Genomic DNA, 25,629 nt, shown 5'->3' with positions numbered 1-25,629 from the left:
GGGGGGTAAAATTGAACTCCTCCCAGCTTGCCCACCCTGAGAGCCAGAAACACCTTCATCCTGGGAGGCTCAATTTGAGCCTCCATGCGCCTCAGCCTCCCAAAGTGCTAGGATTACAGGCATGAGCCACCACTCCTGGCCAGCATTTCAAAAAATTAATGAGACTGGGTGCGGTGGCCCACGCCTGTAATCCCCGCACTTTGGGAGGCCCGCACTTTGGGAGGCCAAGGCAGAGGGATCACCTGAGGTCAGGAGTTCGAGACCAGCCTGACCAACATGGTGAAACCCTGTCTCTAATAAAAATACAAAAATTGGCCAGGCATGGTGGTGTGCACTGATATCCTAGCTACTCAGGAGGCTAAGACAGGGGAATTGCTTGAACCCAGAAAGCAGAGGTTGCAGTGAACTGAGATCGCACCACCACACTCCAGCCTGGGCAACAGAGCGAAGCTCTTGTCTTAAAGAAAAAAAAAAAAAAAATTAATGATAGGGCTGGGGCACAGTGGCTCACGCCTGTAATCCCAGCACTTTGGGAGGCCTTGGCGGTCAAATCACCTGAGGTCAGGAGTTCGAGACCAGCCTGGCCAACATGGTGAAACCCCATCTCTACTAAAAATAAAAAATGAATTAAAAAAATTAGCCAGGCGTAGTGGTCCGTGCCTGTAATCCCAGCTGCTTGGGAGGCTAAAGCAGGAGAATGGCTTGAACTTGGTGAGGCAGGGGTTGCAAGAAGCTGAGATCACACCACTGCACTCCAGCTTGGGCGACAGAGTGAGACTCCATCTCAATCAATTAAAATAAAATAAATAATAAATTTAAATTAAAATAAAAGCCAAGCACAGTGGCTCACACCTGTAATCCTAATACTATGGAAGGCCAAGGTGGATCACGAGCTCAGGAGTTTGAGACCAGCCTGGGCAACACAGGGAGACCCCACCTCTACAAAAAAATTAAAAATTAGCTGGCATGGTGATGTGCACCTGGGGTCCCAGCTACTCAGGAGGCTGAGGTGGGAGGATCACTTGAGCCTGGGAAGTCAAGGCTGCAGTAAGCTGTGATCATGCTATTGCACTCCAGCCTGGGTGTCAGAGCAAGACCCTGTCTCCAAAAACAATAATAATAATAATAGAATGGAACCAGAAATATCAGAATGCTTCACATGTATTGTCCGGAGCTGCGTGCCCCGGCCATAGCAAATAATAATTGATTAAACGCCCGAGCTCTATTCCTTTCCACCTTCTACCTCCTCCCTAGATTTGTTGTTCCTCTTTTGTATCAATACCTCATAATAGATGGCGCTCTTCCTGCTGCTTCTTCACTTGTTTTTCCCCCCCGCGGCTGAGAAAATTGTTACTTTGTAGCACAGGCACCATCCCCTGCCGGGAAAATTACCAACTGACAGCGCAGGTGCAACATGACGTTTGACCAGAGAAACCAATACCTACTTGGTCACGCCCTCTGCGATGAGATCATCTCTGCCTCTGGCCCAACCCCTTCCCCTCCAAGTGTATATAAGGCACTGCATTACCGCCATTAAACGAGACTTGATCAGAGCACTGTCTTGTCTCCATTTCTCGTGTCTCTTGTCCCCCAAATTCCCACTCCCTCCTCCAGGGCCTGCTTCAACGATCCCGCGGGCCGGGATACGTGGCGCCCGAACAGGGACCTGGAAATGAGGGACTCCGTGAGGAAGAGGACGCCAAAGGACGGTCGACCGCTAACGAAGACAAAAGGAGTCAAACTCTTCCGATCACCGCGGGAACCTGCCGCGTCAGGATCGAAGGTAAGTGACGCGTCCGAAATGGGACAAGAATTAAGCCAACATCAAATATATGTAGGACAATTAAAAGAGGCTTTAAAGATACGAGGAGTAAAGGTTAAAGGTAATGATTTGTTTAAATTTTTTGATTTTGTAAAAGACACTTGCCCTTGGTTCCCACAGGAAGGAACTATTGATATTAAAAGATGGCGTAGAATTGGGGATTGTCTTCAGGACTATTATAATACTTTTGGGCCAGAAAAAATTCCTGTAACCGCCTTCTCTTATTGGAACCTCATTAGAGATTTAATAGATAAGAAGGAGGCCAATCCGCAAGTCACGGCTGCGGTCACTCAGACAGAGCATATTTTAAAGGTTAGCTCCCGCCCTAACCTCGCAAAGCCTCCGCAAGATACGGAGGAGGATCTCATTTCCCTCGAAAGTGATCATGAGGAAATTAAGTCTCCTTCTGTAACAGATAAAGAAATGCCACACGAAAACAAACCAAAAAAATACCCGATTTTACAGATGCTTCAAAAAGAGGAGGAAATTAATAAGCCTAATCAATTGGACATAAATTGGGATGATTTAGAGGAAGAGGCAGCTAAATATCACAACCCTGATTTGCCTCCCTTTACTTCATACCCACCCCCATATAATAAGACACATAATGAGGCTTCTGCGCCCATTGTTATGGCAGCAATAGATCCCAAAGAAGAATTAAAGCAAAAGATTGCTCAACTAGAAGAGCAAATTAAACTTGAAGAGTTACATCAATCATTGATAATTAGGCTCCAAAAGCTAAAAACAGGAAATGAAAAAATACCTAACTCAGACGCTATGGAGGGTTCCTTGCGCCCACTTCAGCGGCCTGGACAACATGTTCCAAGAGGGGGGTTAGTTGCTAGCCGACATAGAGAAGACTCCTCCCCTAAAGACGTTTTTCCGGTCACGGAAACCATAGATGAACAGGGACAGGCTTGGAGGCATCATACTGGATTTGATTTTACTATTATAAAAGAGTTAAAGACTGCTGCCTCTCAGTATGGGGCTACTGCTCCATATACTCTTGCTATAGTGGAATCTGTGGCTGATAATTGGCTCACTCCTACAGACTGGAATACCTTAGTTAGGGCAGTCCTTTCTGGGGGAGACCACTTAATTTGGAAGTCAGAGTTCTTTGAAAATTGTAGAGATACAGCTAAAAGAAATCAACAGGCAGGAAACGGTTGGGATTTTGATATGTTAACAGGTTCAGGTAATTATGCAGACACTCGGGCCCAAATGCAATACGACCCTGGACTGTTCTCACAAATCCAGGCTGCTGCTACAAAAGCCTGGAGAAAACTTCCCATTAAAGGAGATCCAGGGGCTTCGCTCACAGCGGTTAAACAAGGACCCGATGAGCCATTTTCAGACTTTGTGCATAGACTTATGACCACGGCAGGTAGAATCTTTGGAAATGCAGAAACGGGTGTAGATTATGTTAAACAGTTAGCTTATGAAAATGCTAACCCCGCCTGCCAAGCGGCAATCAGACCTTATCGAAAGAAAACAGATTTAACAGGATACATTCGCCTTTGTTCAGATATTGGGCCCTCATATCAACAAGGCCTAGCAATGGCTGCCACCTTTAGTGGCCAAACAGTAAGAGATTTCCTCATTAACAAAGGTAAAGATAAAGGGGGATGTTTTAGATGCAGTAAAAGGGGACACTTTGCAAAAGATTGCTGTGAAAACCAAAATAAGAGTCCAGAAGCAAAAATCCCAGGCCTTTGCCCAAGGTGTAAAAGAGGAAGGCACTGGGCAAACGAATGTAAATCTAAAACTGACAGTCAAGGAAATCCTTTACCCCCCAGGCAGGGAAACGGGATGAGGGGCCAGCCTCAGGCCCCGAAACAAGCATATGGGGCAGTCAGCTTTGTTCCAGCCAGCAACAGCAATCCATTTCAAAACTTAGTAGAGCAACCCCAGGAAGTGCGGGATTGGACCTCAGTTCCACCTCCCACACAGTACTAACACCTGAAATGGGACCACAGACCTTAAATACCGGAATATATGGACCCTTACCACCTAACACTTTTGGGCTACTTTTAGGAAGAAGTAGTGTCACCATGAGAGGCTTACAAGTCCTCCCTGGAGTTATCGATAATGATTATGAAGGAGAAATTAAAATTATGGCCAGAGCTATTGATAGTATTATTACTGTCCCTCAAGGAGTTAGAATAGCTCAGTTACTCCTGCTACCTTTGGTTAAAACAGATAATAATATCCAATACTCTAATAGAAATATAAAAGGTTTCGGATCGGCCGGGCGCGGTGGCTCAAGCCTGTAATCCCAGCACTTTGGGAGGCCGAGATGGGCGGATCACGAGGTCAGGAGATCGAGACCATCCTGGCTAACATGGTGAAACCCCGTCTCTACTAAAAAATACAAAAAACTAGCCGGGCGAGGTGGCGGGCGCCTGTAGTCCCAGCTACTCGGGAGGCTGAGGCAGGAGAATGGTCTAAACCCGGGAGGCGGAGCTTGCAGTGAGCTGAGATCCGGCCACTGCACCCCAGCCTGGGCGACAGAGCAAGACTCTGTCTCAAAAAAAAAAAAAAAAAAAAAAAAAAAAAAAAAGGTTTCGGATCATCAGATATATATTGGGTGCAACCAATTACAAATCAAAAACCCTCTCTAACCTTATGGTTAGACGGGAAGGCATTCACTGGACTAATAAACACAGGGGCTGATGTAACGATCATTAAACAGGAAGATTGGCCCTCTCATTGGCCTACTACAGAAACTTTAACTCACTTGAGAGGAATTGGACAAAGCAGTAATCCTAAACAAAGTTCTAAATATCTAACATGGACAGATAAAGAAAACAATTCAGGCCTCATTAAGCCATTTGTCATTCCTCACCTACCTGTTAACCTTTGGGGGCGAGATCTGCTCTCTCAAATGAAAATTATAATGTGTAGTCCAAATGATATAGTTACTGCACAAATGTTAACTCAAGGATACACCCCTGGTAAAGGTCTTGGAAAAGGAGAAAACGGTATCCCACAGCCTATACTGGTTTCAGGACAACTTGATAAAAAGGGGTTTGGAAATTTTTAGCTCAGGCCACTGACATACCTGCACCCCAAAGGTGCACTGACCCCATTACTTGGAAGTCAGATGAGCCCGTTTGGGTTGATCAGTGGCCTTTACTCAATGATAAACTAAGTGCTGCCCAACAGTTAGTGCAGGAACAACTAGCAGCAGGACATATTGAGGAAAGTAATTCCCCTTGGAATACACCTATTTTTGTTATTAAAAAGAAGTCTGGTAAATGGAGACTCTTACAAGATTTAAGAGCAGTAAATATCACTATGATCCTTATGGGTGCCTTACAACCAGGATTGCCTTCACCAGTTGCGATTCCTCAAAAATATTTTAAAATCGTTATTGACCTTAAAGATTGCTTTTTTACAATTCCCCTTCACCCTGCTGACCAAAAAAGATTTGCCTTTAGTCTTCCATCCACAAATTTTAAACAACCAATGAAGCGTTATCAATGGAAAGTCTTACCTCAGGGTATGGCTAATAGTCCTACCTTGTGTCAAAAATATGTAGCTGCCGCTATAGAGCCAGTCAGAAAAACATGGGCACAGATGTATATTATACATTATATGGATGATATTTTAATAGCAGGAGAAATTGGCGAACAAGTCTTACAGTGTTTTGCCCAACTCAAACAGGAGTTAACAGCAGCAGGACTACAAATAGCCCCAGAAAAGGTACAATTACAAGATCCATACACCTATCTTGGTTTCCAAATTAATGGACCCAAAATCATTAATCAAAAGGCCGTTATACATCGTGATCATTTAAAAACTTTAAATGATTTCCAAAAATTACTGGGAGACATAAATTGGCTTCGGCCGTACTTAAAGCTCACCACAGGAGAGTTAAAACCTCTTTTCGATATATTAAAAGGAGACTCTAATCCAAAATCTCCCAGGTCCATTACTAAAGAAGCATTAATAGCACTCCAACAGGTAGAACATGCCATTGCAACACAATTTGTTACCGGTATTGATTATTCTCAGCCATTAATATTCCTTATTTTTAACACAACAATAACCCCTACTGGCCTATTTTGGCAGATCAATCCCATTATGTGGGTACACCTGCCCTCCTCCCCTAAAAAGGTTTTGTTGCCTTATTATGATGCAATAGCTGATCTAATTATCTTGGGAAGAGAAAACAGTAGAAAATACTTTGGAATAGAACCCTCTACCATTATACAGCCCTACACTCAATCACGCATCCATTGGCTGTTACAAAATACGGAAGCCTGGCCAATTGCTTGCGCTTCTTATACTGGCGCGATTGACAGCCATTACCCACCTAACAAACTTATTCAATTTTGCAAACTTCATGCGTTTGTATTTCCCCATATTACCAGTAAAGAACCTCTCAATGACGCATTACTAATTGTCACTGATGGATCTTCCACAGGACTTGCCGCTTACACTTACAATAATGTAGTCGTTAAATTCCAGACCACTTATACATCAGCTCAGCTGGTCGAATTGCAAGCTATAATTGCAGCACTATCAGCTTTTCCTTGTCAGCCACTTAACATTTATACAGACAGCGCCTACCTGGCTCATTCAATACCCCTCTTAGAGACCGTGTCTCAAATTAAACATATTTCAGACACAGCTAACCTATTTTTACAATGTCAACAACTTATCCGAAAGAGGACTACTCCCTTTTTTCTTGGGCATATTAGGGCACATTCAGGATTACCGGGACCTTTAACTCAAGGTAACGCAACAGCCAACACGGCAACAAAAACCATAGCCACAGTCACTACAGACAATTTGCAACAAGCACAAAAAGCACATGCCTTACATCATTTAAACGCCCAAACCTTAAGGCTTATGTTTAAACTTACCAGAGAACAAGCTCAACAAATAGTTAAACAATGCGCCAACTGCATAACATATTTACCTGTTCCCCATTTAGGAGTTAATCCCCGAGGACTCATCCCCAACGAAATTTGGCAAATGGACGTTACTCACCACTTAGAATTCGGTCAACTAAAATATATCCATATATGCATAGACACCTATAGTGGATTCATCAGTGCAACTCTCCAAACAGGAGAGGCCACCAAACATGTCATAGCTCATTTATTACACTGCTTTTCTATTTTAGGAATACCCAAACAAATCAAAACAGATAATGGCCCCGGTTATATAGCCAAAACCTTTTTACAATTCTGTAATACTCTACAAATTAAACATACCACAGGCATTCCCTATAATCCCCAAGGACAAGGTATAGTAGAAAGAGCTCATCTGTCATTAAAAACTGTTATCACAAAATTAAAAGGGGGGAGCTGGTACCCCGTGAAGGGTACCCCCAGAAACATACTCAATCATGCCCTGTTTATCCTTAATTTTTTAAATTTGGACAGTCATGGAAAATCGGCTGCCGACCGTTTCTGGCATCCTGAATCTCAAAAACAGTTTGCAATGGTAAAATGGAAAGATCCACTTGACAGTTCATGGCATGGCCCCGATCCAGTTTTAATTTGGGGAAGAGGCTCAGTATGCATCTTCTCACAAAAAAATGATGCAGCCAGATGGCTGCCTGAAAGATTGGTAAGACAAATAAATCATAACCATTGTCAGTCCAGGGAAGATAAATCTCCCTGAGAAGTTCTTTCCTTCTTGTTTTTCAGAAAATGAAGCCTAACATGAGATTCCTTTGGGGAATAATCGCTCTATATAGCATAGTGGCAGTCTATGCAGGTTTTGGTGACCCTCGTAAAGCAAGAGAATTATTACGAAAACAATACAGCCAGCCTTGTGATTGCAGAGGGGGACAAGTATCTGAACCTCCGTCAGACAGAATCACCCAGGTGACTTGCGTGGGCAAGACAGCTTACCTAATGCCAAACCAGTTATGGAAATGTAAGTCTACCCCAAGAGATACCTCACCTAGCGGGCCGCTCCTAGAATGCCCTTGTAACTCTTTCCAATCTTCTGTACATAGTTCCTGTTATACCTCCTATCAACAATGCAAATCAGGCAATAGAACATATTATACGGCCACGTTACTAAAAACACAAACTGGAGGCATTAATGACGTACAAGTATTAGGATCCACTAATAAACTTGTACAATCTCCTTGTAACGGCCAAAAAGGAAAGCCTGTTTGTTGGAGCACTACCGCCCCCATTCACATTTCTGATGGAGGAGGCCCATTAGATACTGCAAGAATTAAAACCATCCAGAAAAAATTAGAAGAAATTCATAAAGCTCTATATCCGGAACTTCAATATCACCCCTTAGCCTTGCCTGAGCTTAGAGATAATTTTAGGCTCGATGCTCAAACCTTCGATATCCTCAATGCTACTTACAATTTACTTCAAATGTCCAATACAAGCCTGGCCCACGATTGTTGGCTTTGTCTTAAAATGGGCCCCCCTATTCCTCTAGCCATACCTAACCTTTCATTGCCCTATGTCAATTACTCAAATGAATCCTTAGTAAATAATTCCTGTCCTATTACCCCCCCCTTAGTTCAACCGATGACGTTTTCTAATTCCTCTTGCCTCTTTTCACCATCATATAATAACACTAAAGAAATTGATTTAGGCTATGTTGTGTTTGACAACTGTACCTCCATAATCAATGCCACCAACCCTTTGTGTGCTGTAAATGGCTCGGTTTTCGTTTGTGGAAACAACATGGCATATACTTATCTACCTACACATTGGACAGGGCTTTGTGTTCTGGCCACTCTTCTCCCCGACATTGATATCATCCCTGGAGATGAACCTATCCCCATCCCCGCTATTGAACATTTTATTTATAGACCAAAACGAGCCATACAATTTATTCCCTTGTTGGCAGGACTAGGAATCACCACTGCTTTTACTACAGGAGCCACAGGCCTAGGAGTCTCACTAACCCAATATACCAAATTATCCAATCAATTAATTTCAGATGTACAGACCTTATCCAGTACTATACAAGATTTACAAGATCAAGTAGATTCATTAGCAGAAGTAGTTCTCCAGAATAGAAGAGGTCTAGATTTGTTAATGGCAGAACAGGGAGGGATCTGTTTGGCTTTACAGGAAAAGTGCTGTTTTTACGCCAACAAATCCGGAATCGTCAGAGATAAGATAAAAACGTTACAAGAAGAACTAGAAAAGCGCAGAAAAGGCCTGGCCGCCAATCCCTTGTGGACTGGGCTCGATGGACTTCTCCCCTATCTCCTGCCATTTCTTGGTCCTTTACTTACTCTTCTACTCTTCCTCACTCTCGGGCCTATAATCCTTAATAAGCTTATGGCATTTGTCAGACAACAAATCGAGGCCTTCCAGGCCAAACCTATACAGGTCCATTATCATCGCCTTGAGATGACTGAAAATGGTGAGTCTTATTTACCTTAATAAGACCACCTCCCCCGTGTGCTGAACTGGACAGTCAATGACGGGTAAGAGGACACTATCCCCATCGGAGCCTAAGACAGGAGGGCCGCCCTTGCTGCTGCCTTATCCCATGACGGGCCTAGAAGATGGGGATGAGTTGACCCAACCTAAGACAGGTGCAGTTCCCGAGGGGTCATTTCTTATCATAAAATAATAAAAAGGGGGACCTGTCCGGAGCTGCGCGCCCCGGCCATAGCAAATAATAATTAATGATTAAATGCCCGAGCTCTATTCCTTTCCACCTTCTACCTCCTCCCTAGATTTGTTGTTCCTCTTTTGTATCAATACCTCATAATAGATGGCGCTCTTCCTGCTGCTTCTTCACTTGTTTTTCCCCCCCGCGGCTGAGAAAATTGTTACTTTGTAGCACAGGCACCATCCCGTGCCGGGAAAATTACCAACTGACAGCGCAGGTGCAACATGACGTTGGACCAGAGAAACCAATACCTACTTGGTCACGCCCTCTGCGATGAGATCATCTCTGCCTCTGGCCCAACCCCTTCCCCTCCAAGTGTATATAAGGCACTGCATTACCGCCATTAAACGAGACTTGATCAGAGCACTGTCTTGTCTCCATTTCTCGTGTCTCTTGTCCCCCAAATTCCCACTCCCTCCTCCAGGGCCTGCTTCGACGATCCCGCGGGCCGGGATAATGTATAAGAGAAGTATTAATATTATTTAGTGAAGCATCTGTTTCAGGCAGCATGTCTGTGTGTGCTTGTGCGTGTCACCTCTGGGTATAAAACATATTTCTTGCTGAAGGGCATGCTTAAAAGTCCAACAGCAGTGCCGTGAAGATCCAGAGTGTACAGGGCCACAGAAATGTTGTTTGAGACATACATTGCTGACAAAAGAAATATGTTCACAGCACATTAAATGAACAACAGAAGCTTCAAAGACTAGAAGTGCCACATGGTCATGGTCCTGGCTTCTGACGTCTGCCCATGGCTTGTGTGCACTTCCTGAGCTTGACGTCTGCCCATGGCTTGTGTGCACTTCCTGAGCTTCCGTGGTAAGCATGCACTGTTACTGTTGTCGTCATGATAATCATGACAGCCTGGTAGGAACAGGCCAGGGCACTCACCCACATAGCTGAGGATGACAGGCAGGAAGACCAAGCCATGCAGCAGACCCAGCAGAGTAATCAGGAGGTTGAGGCGGAAGAAGAAGATCTGAATGAGCTGGGCCTTGGCAAGGCCCAGGACCAGGATGCCAGGGAGGTTGGTCATGGCCACACCTGCAAACACCTGGGGGGTCAGAACCAGGTGTCAGGCAGGGCACAGGGCATCAAGCAGGGCACAGGGTGTCGAGTGGGGCACAGGGTGGCCCACTCCTCCCCACTCACCGCACTTCCCATAGAGATGGTGGCCTCTTTGGCCCTCTCCAGCCGGGTGGGCTTGGTGCTGATGGCAAAGGAGCGGGTAATGTGGGACACGAACTCCACAGACATGCCCACCGCCTATGGGCAGAGAGGGGGCATAAGCCAAGAAAGGCAGAGGTAGGGAAGGAACTGGGGAGATGAGGCCTCCACCAGGACCAGCGCGGGGCAGGCATTAAATTCTAGACAGAGTATTTGGCTGGGTGCCAAGTGGCTCGTGCCTATAATCCCAATGAGCCATTATAGTGGCTCATGCCTATAATCCCAACACTGGGAGGCTCAGGTGAGAAGATCACTTGAGCCCAGGAGTTTGGGACCATTCTGGGCAACAAAGTGAGACCCTGTCTCTACAACAAAAATTAAAATATTAGCTGGACACAGTGGCACGTGCCTGTAGTCCCAGCTACTTGGGAGGCTGAGGTCAGAGGATCGCTTGAGCCCAAGAGTTCGAGGCTACAGTGAGCTGTGATCATGTCACTGCACAAGCCTGAGAAACAGAGCAAGACCCTGCCTCTAAAAAAAAAAGAAAGAAAAAAAAAGGAACTGGGAGTATTCTATGAGGCTGGATCCCCAACCACCCCTCCAGGGCCCCCTGGTGCCTGTGTCTGCTGGGTTACCGAGACCAGGTTGATGAGGGACACAGCATTGTAACTGATGCCCCACAGGGCCATGAAGCCAACGGTGTCCACGAGGATCATGATGATGGACAGCAGGTTGAGGAGGCCGGAGCGCAGGTCCAGGCCCAGCAGGAGGCAGCAGACAGCGAAGGTGGGCACCAGGCAGAGGCTGAGCATGAAGAGCCCCTCAGGGAGAATGGTCAGGTACTGCTCATAAAACACATTGGTGACCCTGCCAGAGTACAGAGCATGGTCACAAGCTCATGCCTCTGGGGCCCTCAAGGTGGGTGGGACACCCCACTTCAGAAGGAGAATGCTGAGGGTCAGGCAGGCTTATATTGGGGTACAAACCAGCATAAGAAATAGGCCCAAGTCTGCAGCCAGAGCCTCCTGACCTAAAACTGGTGCTCATCTCATGCAACTCCTTGCAAGCCCTCCACCCTAACCTCCAATCTCCAGCAACCATCCCCCACCTCCCTCTAGCTCAGCCACTCAGGTCCTCACGTGTAGGGGAAGACCTCAAAAGCTGGGTCTGTCCCAGGCACCTTCCGCAGGTCAGCAGTGATGTTGGCTGCCAGCTCCCGAGCTGCCCGCAGAGCTTCTGTGTAATCCTGTGAGTTTTTCAGGGGCTTGTGATAGGCCATGAACCTGGAGGCTGGACAGCCATGGCACACGGAAGATGGAAGGGCAAAGGTCAGAGCCCTTTCCAGGACACCTTCAGAACACCCCAGACACAGTGGCACAGGCATGTGATCAAGCTGGGTTCAGGGCTCTGCCGCCACCATTTGAAATTCTTGGTAAATTTTGTGCAAGAGGTCCATATTTTTGTTTTGCAGCAGCCCTGCAAACTCCATAGCTGGCCCCACGGCTGTGGGAGACCCAGGCCTGACCTTTGATGAATGAAGCCTATAGAGATCTCTCTAGTGAACCCAGATTCTTCTCTATATGGTTTCAAGATATGCATTGGATTTTTAAAATTAACTTAATTGGTTTTTAATTTGCATATTCCTATAGGAAAGGACTAGAAAGGAAGACAGAAAAATGAGAACAGGCCGGGCGCGGTGGCTCAAGCCTGTAATCCCAGCACTCTGGGAGGCCGAGGCGGGCGGATCACGAGGTCAGGAGATCGAGACCATCCTGGCTAACACGGTGAAACCCCGTCTCTACTAAAAAAAATACAAAAAACTAGCCGGGCGAGGTGGCGGGCGCCTGTAGTCCCAGCTATTCGGGAGGCTGAGGCAGGAGAATGGCGTAAACCCGGGAGGCGGAGCTTGCAGTGAGCTGAGATCCGGCCACTGCACTCCAGCCCGGGCGACAGAGCGAGACTCCGTCTCAAAAAAAAAAAAAAAAAAAGAAAGAAAGAAAAATGAGAACAGTTGAATTATTAGAACTGTGGCTTAGGGCTCCTGCCAGCTAAAGGTTATTTCTTAATGACGTTTTAAGAAATTAAGGTTATTGGCCAGGCGCGGTGGCTCACACCTGTAATCCCAGCACTTTGGGAGGCTAAGGCAGGCCAATCACCTGAGGTCAGGAGTTCGAGACCAGCCTGCCCAACATGGTGAAACCCTGTCTCTACTAAAAATGCAAGAATTAGCCGGACGTGGTGGCACACCCCTGTAATCCCAGCTACTTGGGGGGCTGAGGCGGGAGAATTGCTTGAACCCGGGAGGTAGAGGCTGCAGTGAGCCAAGATTGTGCTACTGCACTCCAGCCTGGGCAACAGAGCAAGACCTCATCTCAAAAAAAAAAAAAAAAGAAGGCCGAGCGCGGTGGCTCATGCCTGTAATCCCAGCACTTTGGGAGGCCGAGGCAGGCAGATCACGAGGTCAGGAGATCGAGACCATCCTGGCTAACACAGTGAAACCCCGTCTCTACTAAAAATACAAAAAAATGAGCCAGGCATGGTGGCAGGCACCTGTAGTCCCAGCTACTCAGGAGGCTGAGGCAGGAGAATGGACTGAACCTGGGAGGCGGAGCTTGCAGTGAGCCAAGATCGCGCCACCGCACTCCAGCCTGGGCGACAAAGCGAGACTCCGTCTCAAAAAAAAAGAAGAAGAAATTAAGGTTATTAAGACCCTTATACAATAAAGGGTTTTTTGTTCTTGTTTTTGTTTTTGTTTTCAAGACAGAGTCTCACTCTGTCACCGCAGCTGGAGTGCAGTGGCACGATCTCGGCTCACTGCAACTTCTACTTCCCACGTTCAAGTGATTGTCAAGTGAACTTCAGGCAGCTTTCAGCCAGCAGTTGAAACTACAAATTATTTCAGTACAAAGTGAGATCACCCTTCAAAAGCTCCCCCACCCGCCAACGACCCCCATGTCCATCTGCAGCACGAGCTCCCTTAGGCTCCCTACACCAAGCATGTCTGCACAGAGCTATAGCCAGCTCCTTTACACAGATGGCTGTCTCATTCTGCCATCTGCTGTATGAGCTGACAGCATGTTGTGGGTCCTTTTCCTGTCAGTCTAACTGTATCTCCCTTGTTACCTTTTTCTTTTTTTCTCTCTTTTTTTTTTTTTTTTTTTTTTTTTGAGAGAGGGTCTCACTTTGTTGCCCAGGCTGGAGTGCAGTGTTGCGATCACGGCTCACTGCAGCCTCAACCTCCCAGATTCAGACATTCCTCCCGCCCAGCCTCCTGAATAGCTGGAACTACAGGCACACGCCACCACACCCAGGCAGTTTTTTAAATTTTATTTTGTACAGGAGGCCGGGCACAGTGGTTCATGCCTATAATACCAGCATTTTGGGAGGCCGAGGCAGGCGTATCACCTGAGGCCAGGAGTTTGAGACCAGCCTGGCCAACATGGTGAAACTCCATCTCTGCTGAAAATACAAAAATTACCCAGGTGTGGTGGCATGCTCCTATAGTCCCAGCTACTCAGGAGGCTGAGGCAGGAGAATCGCTTGAACCTCGGAAGTGGAGGTTGCAGTGATCACACCACTGCACTCTGGCCTGGGCAACAGAGTGAGACTCTGTCTCAAAAAAAAAAAAAAAAAGAGGGCCTCCCTATGTTGCCTGGGCTGGTCTCAAACTCCTGGGTTCAAGAGATCCTCTCGCCTCGGCCTCCTGGAGTGCTAAGATTACAGGCATGAGCCACCGCACCCAGCCTCTTGTTACTTTTAATGACTGCTAGGATTGTGCTGTGCCAAGCATCCTAATTCATTTAGCCAGCTGCCCTTTGGGTGTAATTTGTGCTGGTAAGAAAGGTACTTAGCCAGGGTGTGGAGAACTCCCAAGTATGGTATCAACTGCTGAATGAATTCCACAAACAACGCTGACCATTGACTTGGGAGTGAGAGAAGGGGTGAAGTCTGAGGATGTGGAGTTGGGAAACAAGACCCCTGCTGACAGGGCCAGGGCAGTTAGAAGCTCCTGACACAGGAGGGAGACAACACGTGACAGGCTATTCCCTGGGGTTCTCAGGGGCCCTCCAGAGCAACTGATTATGTCCTCCCCTCCAGGCAAGGCCATGCTTACCTAAAACCTGGCCATCTGAAGTCAAGTTCACAGAGGTGCTGTATGCTCCCAGGCCGCTGTGAGGTCAGGGCAAAGGCTTAGCCAGGAACAAAGCTCCTTTCATCTGCCCAGCCCACAGCCACCCCGGAGAGGCCCCTGATAGCTTCCTCCTGCCTCTCTATATTCACCCCCATCCTAGGTCCCACATGTCTGTCCTCCCCAGCAGAAGGCCCTCCCAAGCTTACCCTTTGGGACATTTGATGTTGGGCCGGTCATTCAGGAACCAGGGAAGATACTTATAGAACTGCTCCACTGAGGGCCTCACAGAGCCCATCGTGATGCTCAGGCAGTTCTTTAGGCAGTTCAGGGAGTCTGCAGAGAAAGCAGGGGTCTGGGCAGTGACACCCCAGGGCCAGCAGCAACTGCTGTGTGCCCCTCCTTCCCCAACAATCCCATCAGAGGTCCCAGGCACTCCAGCCTCAACTAGTCACTTCTAGGGGGATTTGCTTTTGTTATTTGTGGGAGAAGTTCTCCTCTTGGCTATAGAAACTGTGGGCACCTACAGGCAGAAGGGGAAAGGAAATTTGGGGCAGAAAAACAGGCCCCACAAAGTCCTCTCCACCTACAAATGCCACTGCTTTGTGCGGCGGGGCCATGTGCCAACCTCAGCAGCTCTCCACTCCTGACTCCCCAGTGCCCTGCCACCCAGGAGTGCCACGTGCTCTGAAAGTGGGGCACGGTACACAGCAGCATACGTGTGTGATGCCCACGGGCCAGCACAGCCACCCACACAGGTGCTCCTCACAGAGTGCCTGTCCCTCAGGCCACATCTGCATCCATGCCCCCAATGGACCCCACAAGACAGGTCAAGATGTTGAGGGAGCCTCTCCAGTCCTCTCCTTTCTGTTGCCTCAGTTTGCCTGAGCTATGGTAGGCAGTGAGCCCCTATGGCCCCAAACTCACTGACAGTCGAGGGGCAGAACTGGTCCTTATTGGGGCCAGATATATAAAGGCGGCAGCAGGAGGATGGGGTCAGCCAGTCAATGAAGTCATCCACCCAGGAGGAGGCAGGGATGGCAAGGTAAGACCTAAGGGGCAGGTGGGAGGAAGGGTGACAAGGCCAGCTGAGCAGGGTGGTGGATTCTTCTCATGGCCCAACCCCCACGCAGCCTTCCCCAGGCATACGGCAGCAGGACAGCAGGACAGGGGTACAACAGGTAGGAAGAAAGGACTGGTGAGGACTTGGGGAACTCAAACAGGGAGTAGGCCGGGGTGTGAGGCGGCCAGGCACTCACTGCTCAGGGAACTCTGTGGCATACTGGATCTTCTGGGTGAAGGAGAAGTTGTTGCAGCCTGCACTGGAGCAGATGGCATTCATCCCAGCCTCACTGGAGAAGTTGTAGCCTGAGGTAGTAACAAAGTACACCGGGGCCCCCGTCTCGAAGTAGCGGTTCAGAAAGAGGAAATAGTCAAGCAGGTACGAGTCCTAGGAGTGGAGGAGGGTCAGTAAGCTTCAGTTTGCTATGCACACCCCTAAAGGGCTCACTCCAGCTCACACTCTCGAAGGTACACACAGAAGTACATGCTAAAAGGCACATGCTCAGAGGTCCACGATCAGAGGAACACACACAGAGGAACATGTTCAGAGATACACATGCAGTTACACACTCAAAGGGATGTGTCAGTGGGACACTCAGAGGTGTACACACAGATACATGCCTAGAGGTACACAGAGGTACATGTACACACGTACACAAAATATACACTGAGAGGTACATGCTCAGAGGTCACACACAAGGTACATATAGAGAAGGACATGCACAGACACACACACTCAGGGGTACCTTCAAGATGTATGTGCACTGTACAGTTACACTGGAACACGGTTTTAGGTGTACCCACAGATGAATATACTCCAAGGTTCACAGAATAGGTATAATCACAGGTGCAAACAGAAGTACACTTACGGGGGTGCAAGCACAGAGCAACTCATATCACCTCACATGAACACACACTGACACACACAAACATGCACATACACATAATTGTATCCCTTCCTGTCACCCCCAATTTGGCACAGCCACAGTCTAACAAGCTGGCCTGTGACAACGGCCCGTATTTGTGTGCACACATAAATGTCAGTGTATACACCCTCAAAGCCATGCACCAGGCATCCTCATGGTCTGCTCCCTTCTATAACATAAAGGCTCAGAGTGACATTAGGGAAAATGGCACAGTAGGAAGTGTCAGGAATCTCTCTCCCCGCCTAGAAAACAACTTGTCTGGTATAACTATTTTTTTTCTTTTTTTTCCTTTTTTTTTTTTTTTTGAGACAGAGTCTTCCCAAGCTGGAGTGCAGTGGTGTGATCTCTGCTCACTGCAACCTCCACCTCCTGGGTTCAAGCGATTCTTGTGCCTCAGCCTCCTGAGTAGCTGGGATTACAGGCACGTGCCACCACTCCCGGCTGATTTTTGTATTTTTAATAGAGATGGGGTTTTACCATGTTGGCCAGGCTGGTCTCAAACTCCTGACCTCAAGCGATCCACCCGCCTCAGCCTCCCAAACAGCTGGGATTACAGGTGTGAGCCACCACACCAGCCCTGGTGTAATTATTTTGGAACTCTGGAGTCTATTGAGGGCTGGAAGCTTCTAGGATAAGTCTTGGACAGTAAATTGTGGTTAATTTCAGGCAATCTCAGCTTTTAGTACAGTAGCAGCTACCCATTTGCCACTCCCAGCTTCAAGGCATGCAGCTGTGTATGCTTTCCAGAAGCAGCTTGTACACAGCTTGCAGGAGCCAGGGTAGGCAAGGACACCATCCACCAAATATCAGCTGGGCATGATGGCTTACACTTGTAATTTCAGAACTTTGGGAGGTCAAGCAGGAGGGTCACTTGAACCCATGAGTGGGAGACTGATCTGGACACACAGTGACACCCTGTCTCTACAAAAAAAATATACAAAAGTTAGCTGGGTGTGGTGGCACATGCCTGTAGTCCCAGCTACTCAGGAGGCTGAGGTAGGAGAATCATTTGAGCCTGGAAGTTTGATGCTGCACTGAGCTATGATTGCACCACTGCACTCCAGCCTGGGCAAGAGAGCCAGACCCTGTCTCTAATAAATAAATAAATAAATCCAAATATCAAGTTCTGATATCTGAGTTCTGATCATTGATCATTACTTCTGATATTGGTGGTACAGATACACAGGCAGGCAGCCACTATTGCAACTCCCACCACCATTGTTGCAACTGCCTCCACATCTTACTAAAGTGACTTCCAGGAGATTTAAAGAGTAAGTGACTTCCAGGAGATTTAAAGAGTAATCCCCCACCCCTTCATTTTTCCCTCGTTTTCCTTTTGGGAACCATACATATAAGGACAAGGACATTCAAAAGCAACCATAAATATAGGGATATTTAGACAGTCACCACACTGCATAAATGCCCAGAGAAATATGCAGGCTCATAAAATACCTGAGAAGACATTAACTCTGTGCCTTTGGCTGATCCCCAGCACAGAAACACCAACAGCAATAAATAACATAAAGCAAGCCCTGGGAAAGAAGGAGAATCTGATCTCCAGAGCTACTACATTATAAGAATCAAATGTCCGTTTTTCAACCAAAAACACACCAAGAAAAAGAAAAACATGGCCCATTCAAAGGGAAAATATTAAGCAACGGAAACTGTCCCTGGGTAAGACCAGACAGCAGACTTACTAGACAAAGACTTCAAAACAATTGTCTCAGCTGGGTGCAGTGGCTCATGCCTGTAATCCCAGAACTTTAGAAGGCCAAGGCAGGCAGATCACATGAGGCCAGGAGTTCAAGACCAGCCTGGCCAATATGGTGAAACCCTGTCTCTACTAAAAATACAAAAATTAGCCAAGCATGGTGGCAGGCACCTGTAATCCCAGCTACTTGGGAGGCTGAGGCTTGACCCCAGGAGGCAGAGGTTGCAGTGGCCTGAGATCACACCACTGCACTCCAGCCTGGGTGACAGAGCAAGACTCTGTCTCAATAAATAAATAAATAAAACAATTGCCTTAAAGTTACTCAAAGAGCTAAAAGAAAACAAAGCCAAGGAAATAATTTATGAACAAAATGGAAATATCAATAAGGAGAAAACATTAAAAGGAGCAAAAAACTCTGGAGCTAAAAAGTATAGGAACTTAAATGAAAAATTCACTAGAGGGATTCAAAAGCAGTCAGAAGAAAGAATTAGCAAACTGAAGATAAGACCATTGAAATTACTGAGTTTGAAGAACAGAAAGAAAAAAAAATAACAAAAGTGAACAGAGCAGAGCCTAAGGGACTGTGAGACATCATCATCATCAAATAGACCAAAATATGCGTTGTAAGAATTCCAGAAGAAAAGAGAAAGGGGAAGTGAGATTATTTGAAAAACTTATGGCCAGAACTCCCCAAATTTGATGAAGGACATGAATATAAACATTTAAAAAACTCAATAAACTCCAGTAGGATAAACTAAAGAAACCCACACCAAAGGATATTAAATTTTTTTTTTTTTTTGAGATGGAGTCTCGCTATGTTGCCAGGCTGGCATGCAGTGGCATAATCTCAGCTCACTGCAACCTCTGCCTCCTGGGTTCAAGTGATTCTCCTGCCTCAGCCTCCCAAGTATCTTGGACTACAAGTGCACACAACCACGCCCAGCTAATTTTTGTATTTTTAGTAGAGATGGGGTTTCACCACGTTGGCCAGGATGGTCTTGATCTCTTGACCTCGTGATCTGCCTGCCTTGGCCTCCCAAAGTGCTGGGATTACAGGCATGAGCTACTGCACCCGGTTGCATATTATAATTTAGCTGTCAAAAACCAAAGATAAGCCAGGCATGGTGGCATATACCTGTCGTCCCAGCTACTCAAGAGGCTGAGGTGGGAGGATTGCTTGAGCCCAGGATTTCAAGTCCATTCTAGGCAACATAGCAAGACCCTGTCTCTAAAAAATAAAATAAAATACAGTTTTTAAAAAAATAGAAAACATTGAAAAAAAGAAATGACTTGGCATATACAAAAGATTGTCAAAAAGATTATCAGCATATTTCTCATCAGAAACCTTAAAGCCCAGATGGCAGTGGGTTTGTATATTGAAGGTGCTAAAGAATGCTGGGCATGGTGGCTCATGCCTGGAATCCCAGCACTTCAGGAGGCTGAGGCAGGTGGATCACCTAAGGTCAGGAGTTTGAGACCAGCCTGGCCAACATGGCAAAACCCCATCTCTTCTGAAAATACAAAAATTAGCCAGGCATGGTGGCACACGCCTGTAATCCCAGCTACTCAGGAGGCTGAAGCAGGAGAATCACTTGAACCTGGGAAGCAGAGGTTGCAGTGAGCTAAGATTGTGCCACTGCACTCCAGCCTGGATGACAGAGTGAGACTCTGTCTCAAAAACAAACAAACAAAAAACAAGTGCTGAAGAAAAAACAATTGTCAATGAAAAATCCTAATTCCAGCAAAACTGTCACTTAAAAATGAGGGAGAAGGCCGGGCATGGTGGCTCATGCCTGTAATCCCAGCACTTTGGGAGGCCGAGGTAGACAGATCATTTGAGGCCAGGAGTTTGAGACCAGCTTGACTAACATGGTGAGACCCCATCTCTGCTAAAAATACAAAAATTAGCCAGGCATGGAGGCATGCACCTGTTAATTCCAGCTACTTTGGAGGCTGAGGTAGTAGAATCTCTTGAATCTCGGAGGTGGAGGTTGCAATGAGCCGAGATCACACCACTGCACTCCACTCTGGGCGACACAGTGAGACTCCATCTCAAAAAAATAAATAAAAATAAAAAGTAAAAATGAGGGAGAAGCCAGATGAGGTGATTCATCCTATAATCCGAATACTTTGGGAGGCTGAAACAGGAGGATTGCTTGAGCTCAAAAGTTCGAGACCAGTCTGAGTAACATAGTGAGACCCCCATCTCAAAAAAATTGTTTTAATTAAAAAGTAAAAATGGGCCGGTCATGGTGGCTCATGCCTGTAATCCCAGCACTTTGGGAGGCCAAGGCGGGTGGATCACCTGAGGTCAGGAGTTCACGACCAGCCTGGCCAACACGGTAAAACCCCGTCTCTATTAAAAATACAAAAATTAGCCTGGCATGGTGGTGTGCACCTGTAATCTCAGCTACTCAGGAGGCTGAGGCAGGAGAATTGCTTGAACTCAGGAGGCAGAGGTTGCAGTGAGCTGAGGTCACACCATTGTACTCCAGTCTGGGCGACAAGAGCGAAACTCCATCTCAAAATAAATAAAAAATTTAAAAAAAATTAAAATGAAGGTGAAATTAAGACATTCTCAGATAAACAAAAGCAGAAGGAATTTGTTATCACTAGTCCTTCACTGAAAGAAATGCTAAAAGGAATCCTGTAGGTTGAAATAAAAAGACGTTAGACAGGCCAGGCGTGGCGGCTCATGCCTGTAATCCCAGCACTTTGGGAGGCCAAGGCAGGCAGATCACCTGAGGTTGGGAGTTCGAGACAAGCCTGACCAACATGGAGAAACCTCATCTCTACTAAAAATACAAAATTAGCCCAATGTGGTGGCACATGCCTGTAATCCCAGTACTCAGGAGGCTGAGGCAGGAGAATCACTTGAACCCAGGAGGCGGAGGTTGCGGTGAGCTGAGATCACACGATTGCACTCCAGCCTGGGTGGGCAATAAGAGTGAAACAATGTCTCAAAAAAAAAAAAAAAAAAAAAGACATCAGACAGTAACTCAAAGATGTATGAAGAAATAAAAATCCCTTGGCTAGGCACGGTGGCTTACACCTGTAATCCCAGTACCTCAGCTGGCTGAGGTGGGAGGATCTTTTGAGGCCAGGAGTTTGAGGTTATAGTGAGCTATGATCACACCACTGCATTTCAGCCTGGGCAACAGAGCAAGACTCTGCCTAAATAAATAAATAAATAAATCCCGAGCAAGGTTAAATAAATGGGCAGTTATAAATGTTATGATTTATAACTCCACCTTTTTGTACATGATTGAAGAGACTAATGCAAAAAAAAAAAATCATTAGCCTATGATTTTGGATACATAATGCCTAAAAATACAAAAGTTTTTGAGACACAGTTTCACTCTATTGCCCAAGCTGGAGTACAGTGGCACAATCTCAGCTCACTGCAACCTCTACCTCCTAGATTCAAGCAATTCTCATGTCTCAGCCTCCTAAGTAGCTAGGTTTACAGTCATGTGCCACCATGCCTGGCTAATTTTTGTATTTTTAGTAGAGACGGAGTTTTGTCATGTTGGCTAGGCTGATCTCGAACTCCTGGCCTCAGGTGATCCAACCACCTCACAAAGTGCTGGGATTACAGCCGTGAGCCACTGCACCCAGCTGAAAAATATAATTTTTTGAGACAAGGTCTCTCTCTCTTGCTCAGGCTGGTGTGCAGTGGCATGATCATAACTGACTGCATCCTTGAATTCCTGGACTCAAGCAAGCCTCCCACATAGCTGGGACTACAGGCATGTGCTACCATGCCCAGCTAAATTTTAAATTTTTTCAAGAGATGGGATCTCACTGTGTTGGCCAGGCTGGTCTCAAATTGCTGGCCTCAAGCAATCCTTTTACCTCCACCTCCCAAAGCATTGGGATTACAGGCATGAGCCACCATGGCTAGCCCAAAATATAATTTGTGACATCAATAACTGAAAGGGGGATAAGATGGAGTTGTTATAGGAGCAGAGTTTTTGTATGCTATGGAAAGAAAGTTGGCATAAATTTAGAGTGTTATAACTTCAGCACATTTAATGTAATCCTCATGGTAATCACAAATAAAATTAGCTGTAGACTATGCACAAAAGGAAATGAAAGGAAAATGTAAAATTTCACTAGTAGCAACCAACTAAGCACAAAAGAAGTCAGTAATGCAGGAAATGAGAAACAAAAAAGCTACAAGGCATATAGAAAACAAATAGCAAAATGACAGAAGTAAAGCCCTCCTCATCAGTAATTACTCTAAATGTAAATGGATTAAACTCTTCAATCAAAAGAGAGTAGTAGGGTCAGTCATGGTGGCTCATGCCTGTAATCCCAGCACTTTGGGAGGCTGAGGTGGGTGGATTACTCAAAGACAGGAGTTCAAGACCAGCCTGGTCAACATGGTGAAACCCCGTTTCTACAAAAAATATAAAACAAGTAGCCAGGCTTGGTGGTATGCACCTGTAATCCCAGCTACTCAGGAGGCTGAGGCAGGAGAATCGCTTGAATCTGGGAGATGTAAGTTGCAGTGAGCCAAGATCGCTCCACTGCACTCCAGCCTGGGCGAGAGACCGAGACTCCATCTCAAAAAAAAAAAAAAAGAGTGGTAGAATGGATTAAACACACGATCAAGATTGTGAGAGTTGGCATACTGTGCCCTAGGCAGCCCCCATCTGCTAAAAAACAACAAAACGTGATCTAACTATATGCTCTCTCCAAGAGACTCACCTTAGATCCAAAAACACAAATAGGTCAAAAGTGAAAGAACAGAAAAAAAGAGATTCCATGTAAATAGGAACCAAAAGAGAATAGGGATAGCTATACTAATACCAGACAAAATAGACTTATTTTTATTTATTTATTTTTTTTGAGACGGATCCTTACTCTGTTTCCCAGGCTGGAGTGCAATGGCATGATCTCAGCTCACCGCAACATCCGCCTCCCAGGTTCAAGTGATTCTCCTCCCTCAGCCTCCCAAGTAGCTGGGATTACAGGCATGTGTCACCATGCCCAGTTAATTTTATACTTTTAGTAGAGACAGGGTTTCTCAATGCTGGTCAGGCTGGTCTCAAACTCCTAATCTCAGGCGATCCATCCACCTCAGCCTCCCAAAGTGCTGGGATTACAGGAGTGAGCCACCACTTCCAGCCAAAAAAATAAATATTGTTTGAGTTCACTTATACGAGGTGCCTAGAGTGGTCAAACTCATAGAACAGAAAGTAAATGGGCCAGACACAGTGGTTCATGCCTGTAATCCCAGCACTTCAGGAGACCAAGGCGGGCCGATCACAAGGTCAGGAGTTCGAGACCAGCCTGGCCAACATGGCAAAACCCTATCTCTACTAAAAATACAAAAATTAGCTGGGTGTGATGGCACATGCCTGTAGTCCCAGCTACTCAGGAGGCTGAGGCAGGAGAATTGCTTGAACCTGGGAGGCAGAGGCTGCAGTAAGCCGAGTTCGTACCGTTGCACTCCAGCCTGGGCGACAGAGCAAGACTCCATCTCAAAACAAAAAAGAAAAAGTAGAGGCCAGGTGCGGTGGCTCATACCTGTAATCCCAGCACTTTGGGAGGCCGAGGCAGGTGGATCACCTGAGGTCAGGAGTTCAAGACCAGCCAGGCCAACATGGTGAAACCTCGTCTCTACTAAAAATACAAAAATTAGCTGGGTGTGGTGGTGGCCGCCTGTAATCCCAGCTACTTGGGAGGCTGAGGCAGGAGAATCACCTGAACCTGGGAGGTGGAGATTGCGGTGAGCCGGGATTGTGCCATTGCACTCCAGCCTGGGCAACAAGAGCAAAACTCCATCTCAAAAAAAAAAGTAAATGGTGGTTGTGTCAGGAGCTGAGGGGAGGGGAGAATGGGGAGTCACTGTTTATTGGATAAAGTTTCAATTTTGCAAAAAGGAAAGAGTTTTGGAGATGGATGGTGGTGATAGTTGAATAGTATGAGTGTACTTAATATCACTGAACTGTACACTTAAAAAAGGTTACAATGGTAATTTTCTATTATGTGTATTTTACCACAATAAAAAACTGGGGAAAAAAATGATAAAAATTTTAAAAGCAGTAAGAAACAAACATCCCCAACAGAAAAATAAACAAAAGACGTCAACATAAAACCTCAGCAAGGTCTAGTGGCCCATCACGTCCTTCCTTCTTGCTCTTGGGGCACTAAAGACCCTCTTCACCTCAGCCCCGTGACATAGCCCCCAGGGCTTCTGCAGGTGGCAGGTTCATTCTGGGACTCCCCACCTGCTCTCCCTCCATAGGGTCACCCAAAGTATAGTCCTGAGCTGTCTGCTCTTGTCCTCCCTCACCTGGCTTCCAGGCCAGTACAGCCTAACACATCTACCCCAGCTGCACCCCACTCAGCCCTGCTGTGGGCTTGGGCCTCGCTGCTTCCACTGGGGCTCCTGCCAGTGCCCAGACTCTTGCCCAAATCTCCATCACAGTTCTCCAGATGGGTCCTAGACATCAAGTCCCCTTGATGCCCTCCCTCTCCGCAGAGCTTGCTCATGCAGTCTGACCATGTGTCTCAGACTTTGTTGTCTGTGGCTGCTTTCTCTTGGCCACCAGTCCATGGCCACCACTGGTGCACATCCAGATGAGCCGGGTCCCCAGCCTTGGCTGACACATTGTGCCTGTTGGCCCACACACTTACTGATCCAGGCTGGGCAATCAGCCTCTCCCCAACCATGCCCTTGGCCTCCAGCTCATCCCACCCCCACAGTCGCTGCCACACCCAGGAAACACACCTGGGCTCGCCCCAGCCCCCCATTGGCCAGTCTGTCATCACTTTCCTCTGCAAATCCTATGCGAGCTTGGAGGCCCCTCCAACCATGGGGCTTTCCTTTCCCTGAACCCCTGCCCTCCCTGGGCTTCAGGCCCAGAGGATTCACAGGGCTGGACACTGGGCAGGCACTCAGCAAAGTGACAGTCATTCTTTGTGGCCTGCTGTCTCACATGGACAGCCCTCCAGTGCCTGGGCCATCTCTCTTACTGTGGCCTGGGGCTGGCACCTGGTGGTTGTGCTGTTCATACATGAATGTGGCTTCACTCCGCAGGACTGCTGGAGATGCCTCCAAAGCAGTGAGCAGCTCTGCACCTCTGGCCAAGCCCCTGGCTAGAGACCCCCAACCCATCCCTGCTGGTTGCTACTGCCCCTCCCCAAATCCCAAGGGCCTAAGGGTTGAGAAGAGCCTGAGCTC

The 25,629-nt window shown here is 46.8% G+C and overlaps 3 protein-coding genes across 4 annotated transcripts in view; 2 read left to right on the top strand and 1 right to left on the bottom strand.

Annotated features, from left to right (window-relative positions):
* The window catches only part of OGDH (oxoglutarate dehydrogenase), a 474,703-nt gene that overhangs the window by 283,601 nt on the left and 165,473 nt on the right, over positions 1–25,629 (top strand). The gene's annotated exons all lie outside the window — the stretch shown is intronic.
* Positions 1–25,629, bottom strand: part of NPC1L1 (NPC1 like intracellular cholesterol transporter 1) — a 35,963-nt gene that overhangs the window by 782 nt on the left and 9,552 nt on the right. Inside the window, exons 11-19 of one of the 2 annotated variants that reach the window (XM_077994749.1) lie at positions 15,995–16,185; positions 15,663–15,787; positions 14,945–15,071; positions 14,721–14,776; positions 11,746–11,896; positions 11,242–11,473; positions 10,592–10,705; positions 10,331–10,493; positions 1,544–1,666 (exon numbers count right to left, since the gene is read on the bottom strand). In XM_077994749.1, the coding sequence (XP_077850875.1) occupies positions 1,623–1,666; positions 10,331–10,493; positions 10,592–10,705; positions 11,242–11,473; positions 11,746–11,896; positions 14,721–14,776; positions 14,945–15,071; positions 15,663–15,787; positions 15,995–16,185 (1,203 nt within the window). In that variant the 3' untranslated portion in view covers positions 1,544–1,622. 2 annotated transcript variants of the gene reach the window in all.
* Positions 1,618–9,805, top strand: LOC144339847 (syncytin-1-like). Its single transcript, XM_077996892.1, has 2 exons — positions 1,618–1,783; positions 7,486–9,805. Exons 1-2 carry the CDS (start codon positions 1,673–1,675, stop codon positions 9,205–9,207), a joined length of 1,833 nt encoding a protein of 610 aa, XP_077853018.1. The 5' UTR covers positions 1,618–1,672; the 3' UTR covers positions 9,208–9,805.

Source organism: Macaca mulatta, chromosome 3 (assembly GCF_049350105.2).
Source record: "Macaca mulatta isolate MMU2019108-1 chromosome 3, T2T-MMU8v2.0, whole genome shotgun sequence".
Taxonomy (NCBI): Eukaryota; Metazoa; Chordata; class Mammalia; order Primates; family Cercopithecidae; genus Macaca; species Macaca mulatta.
The sequence above is the reverse complement of the archived record's forward strand: the minus strand, read 5'-3'. Positions and strand labels throughout refer to the sequence as shown.

Bases quoted from the DNA above. Each gene is read 5' to 3' on its own strand.
- LOC144339847 (XM_077996892.1), top strand. From the start codon at position 1,673: ATGAGGGACTCCGTGAGGAAGAGGACGCCAAAGGACGGTCGACCGCTA. The intron at 1,784-7,485 runs GTAAGTGACGCG...CTTGTTTTTCAG, and splicing joins CTGCCGCGTCAGGATCGAAG to AAAATGAAGCCTAACATGAG.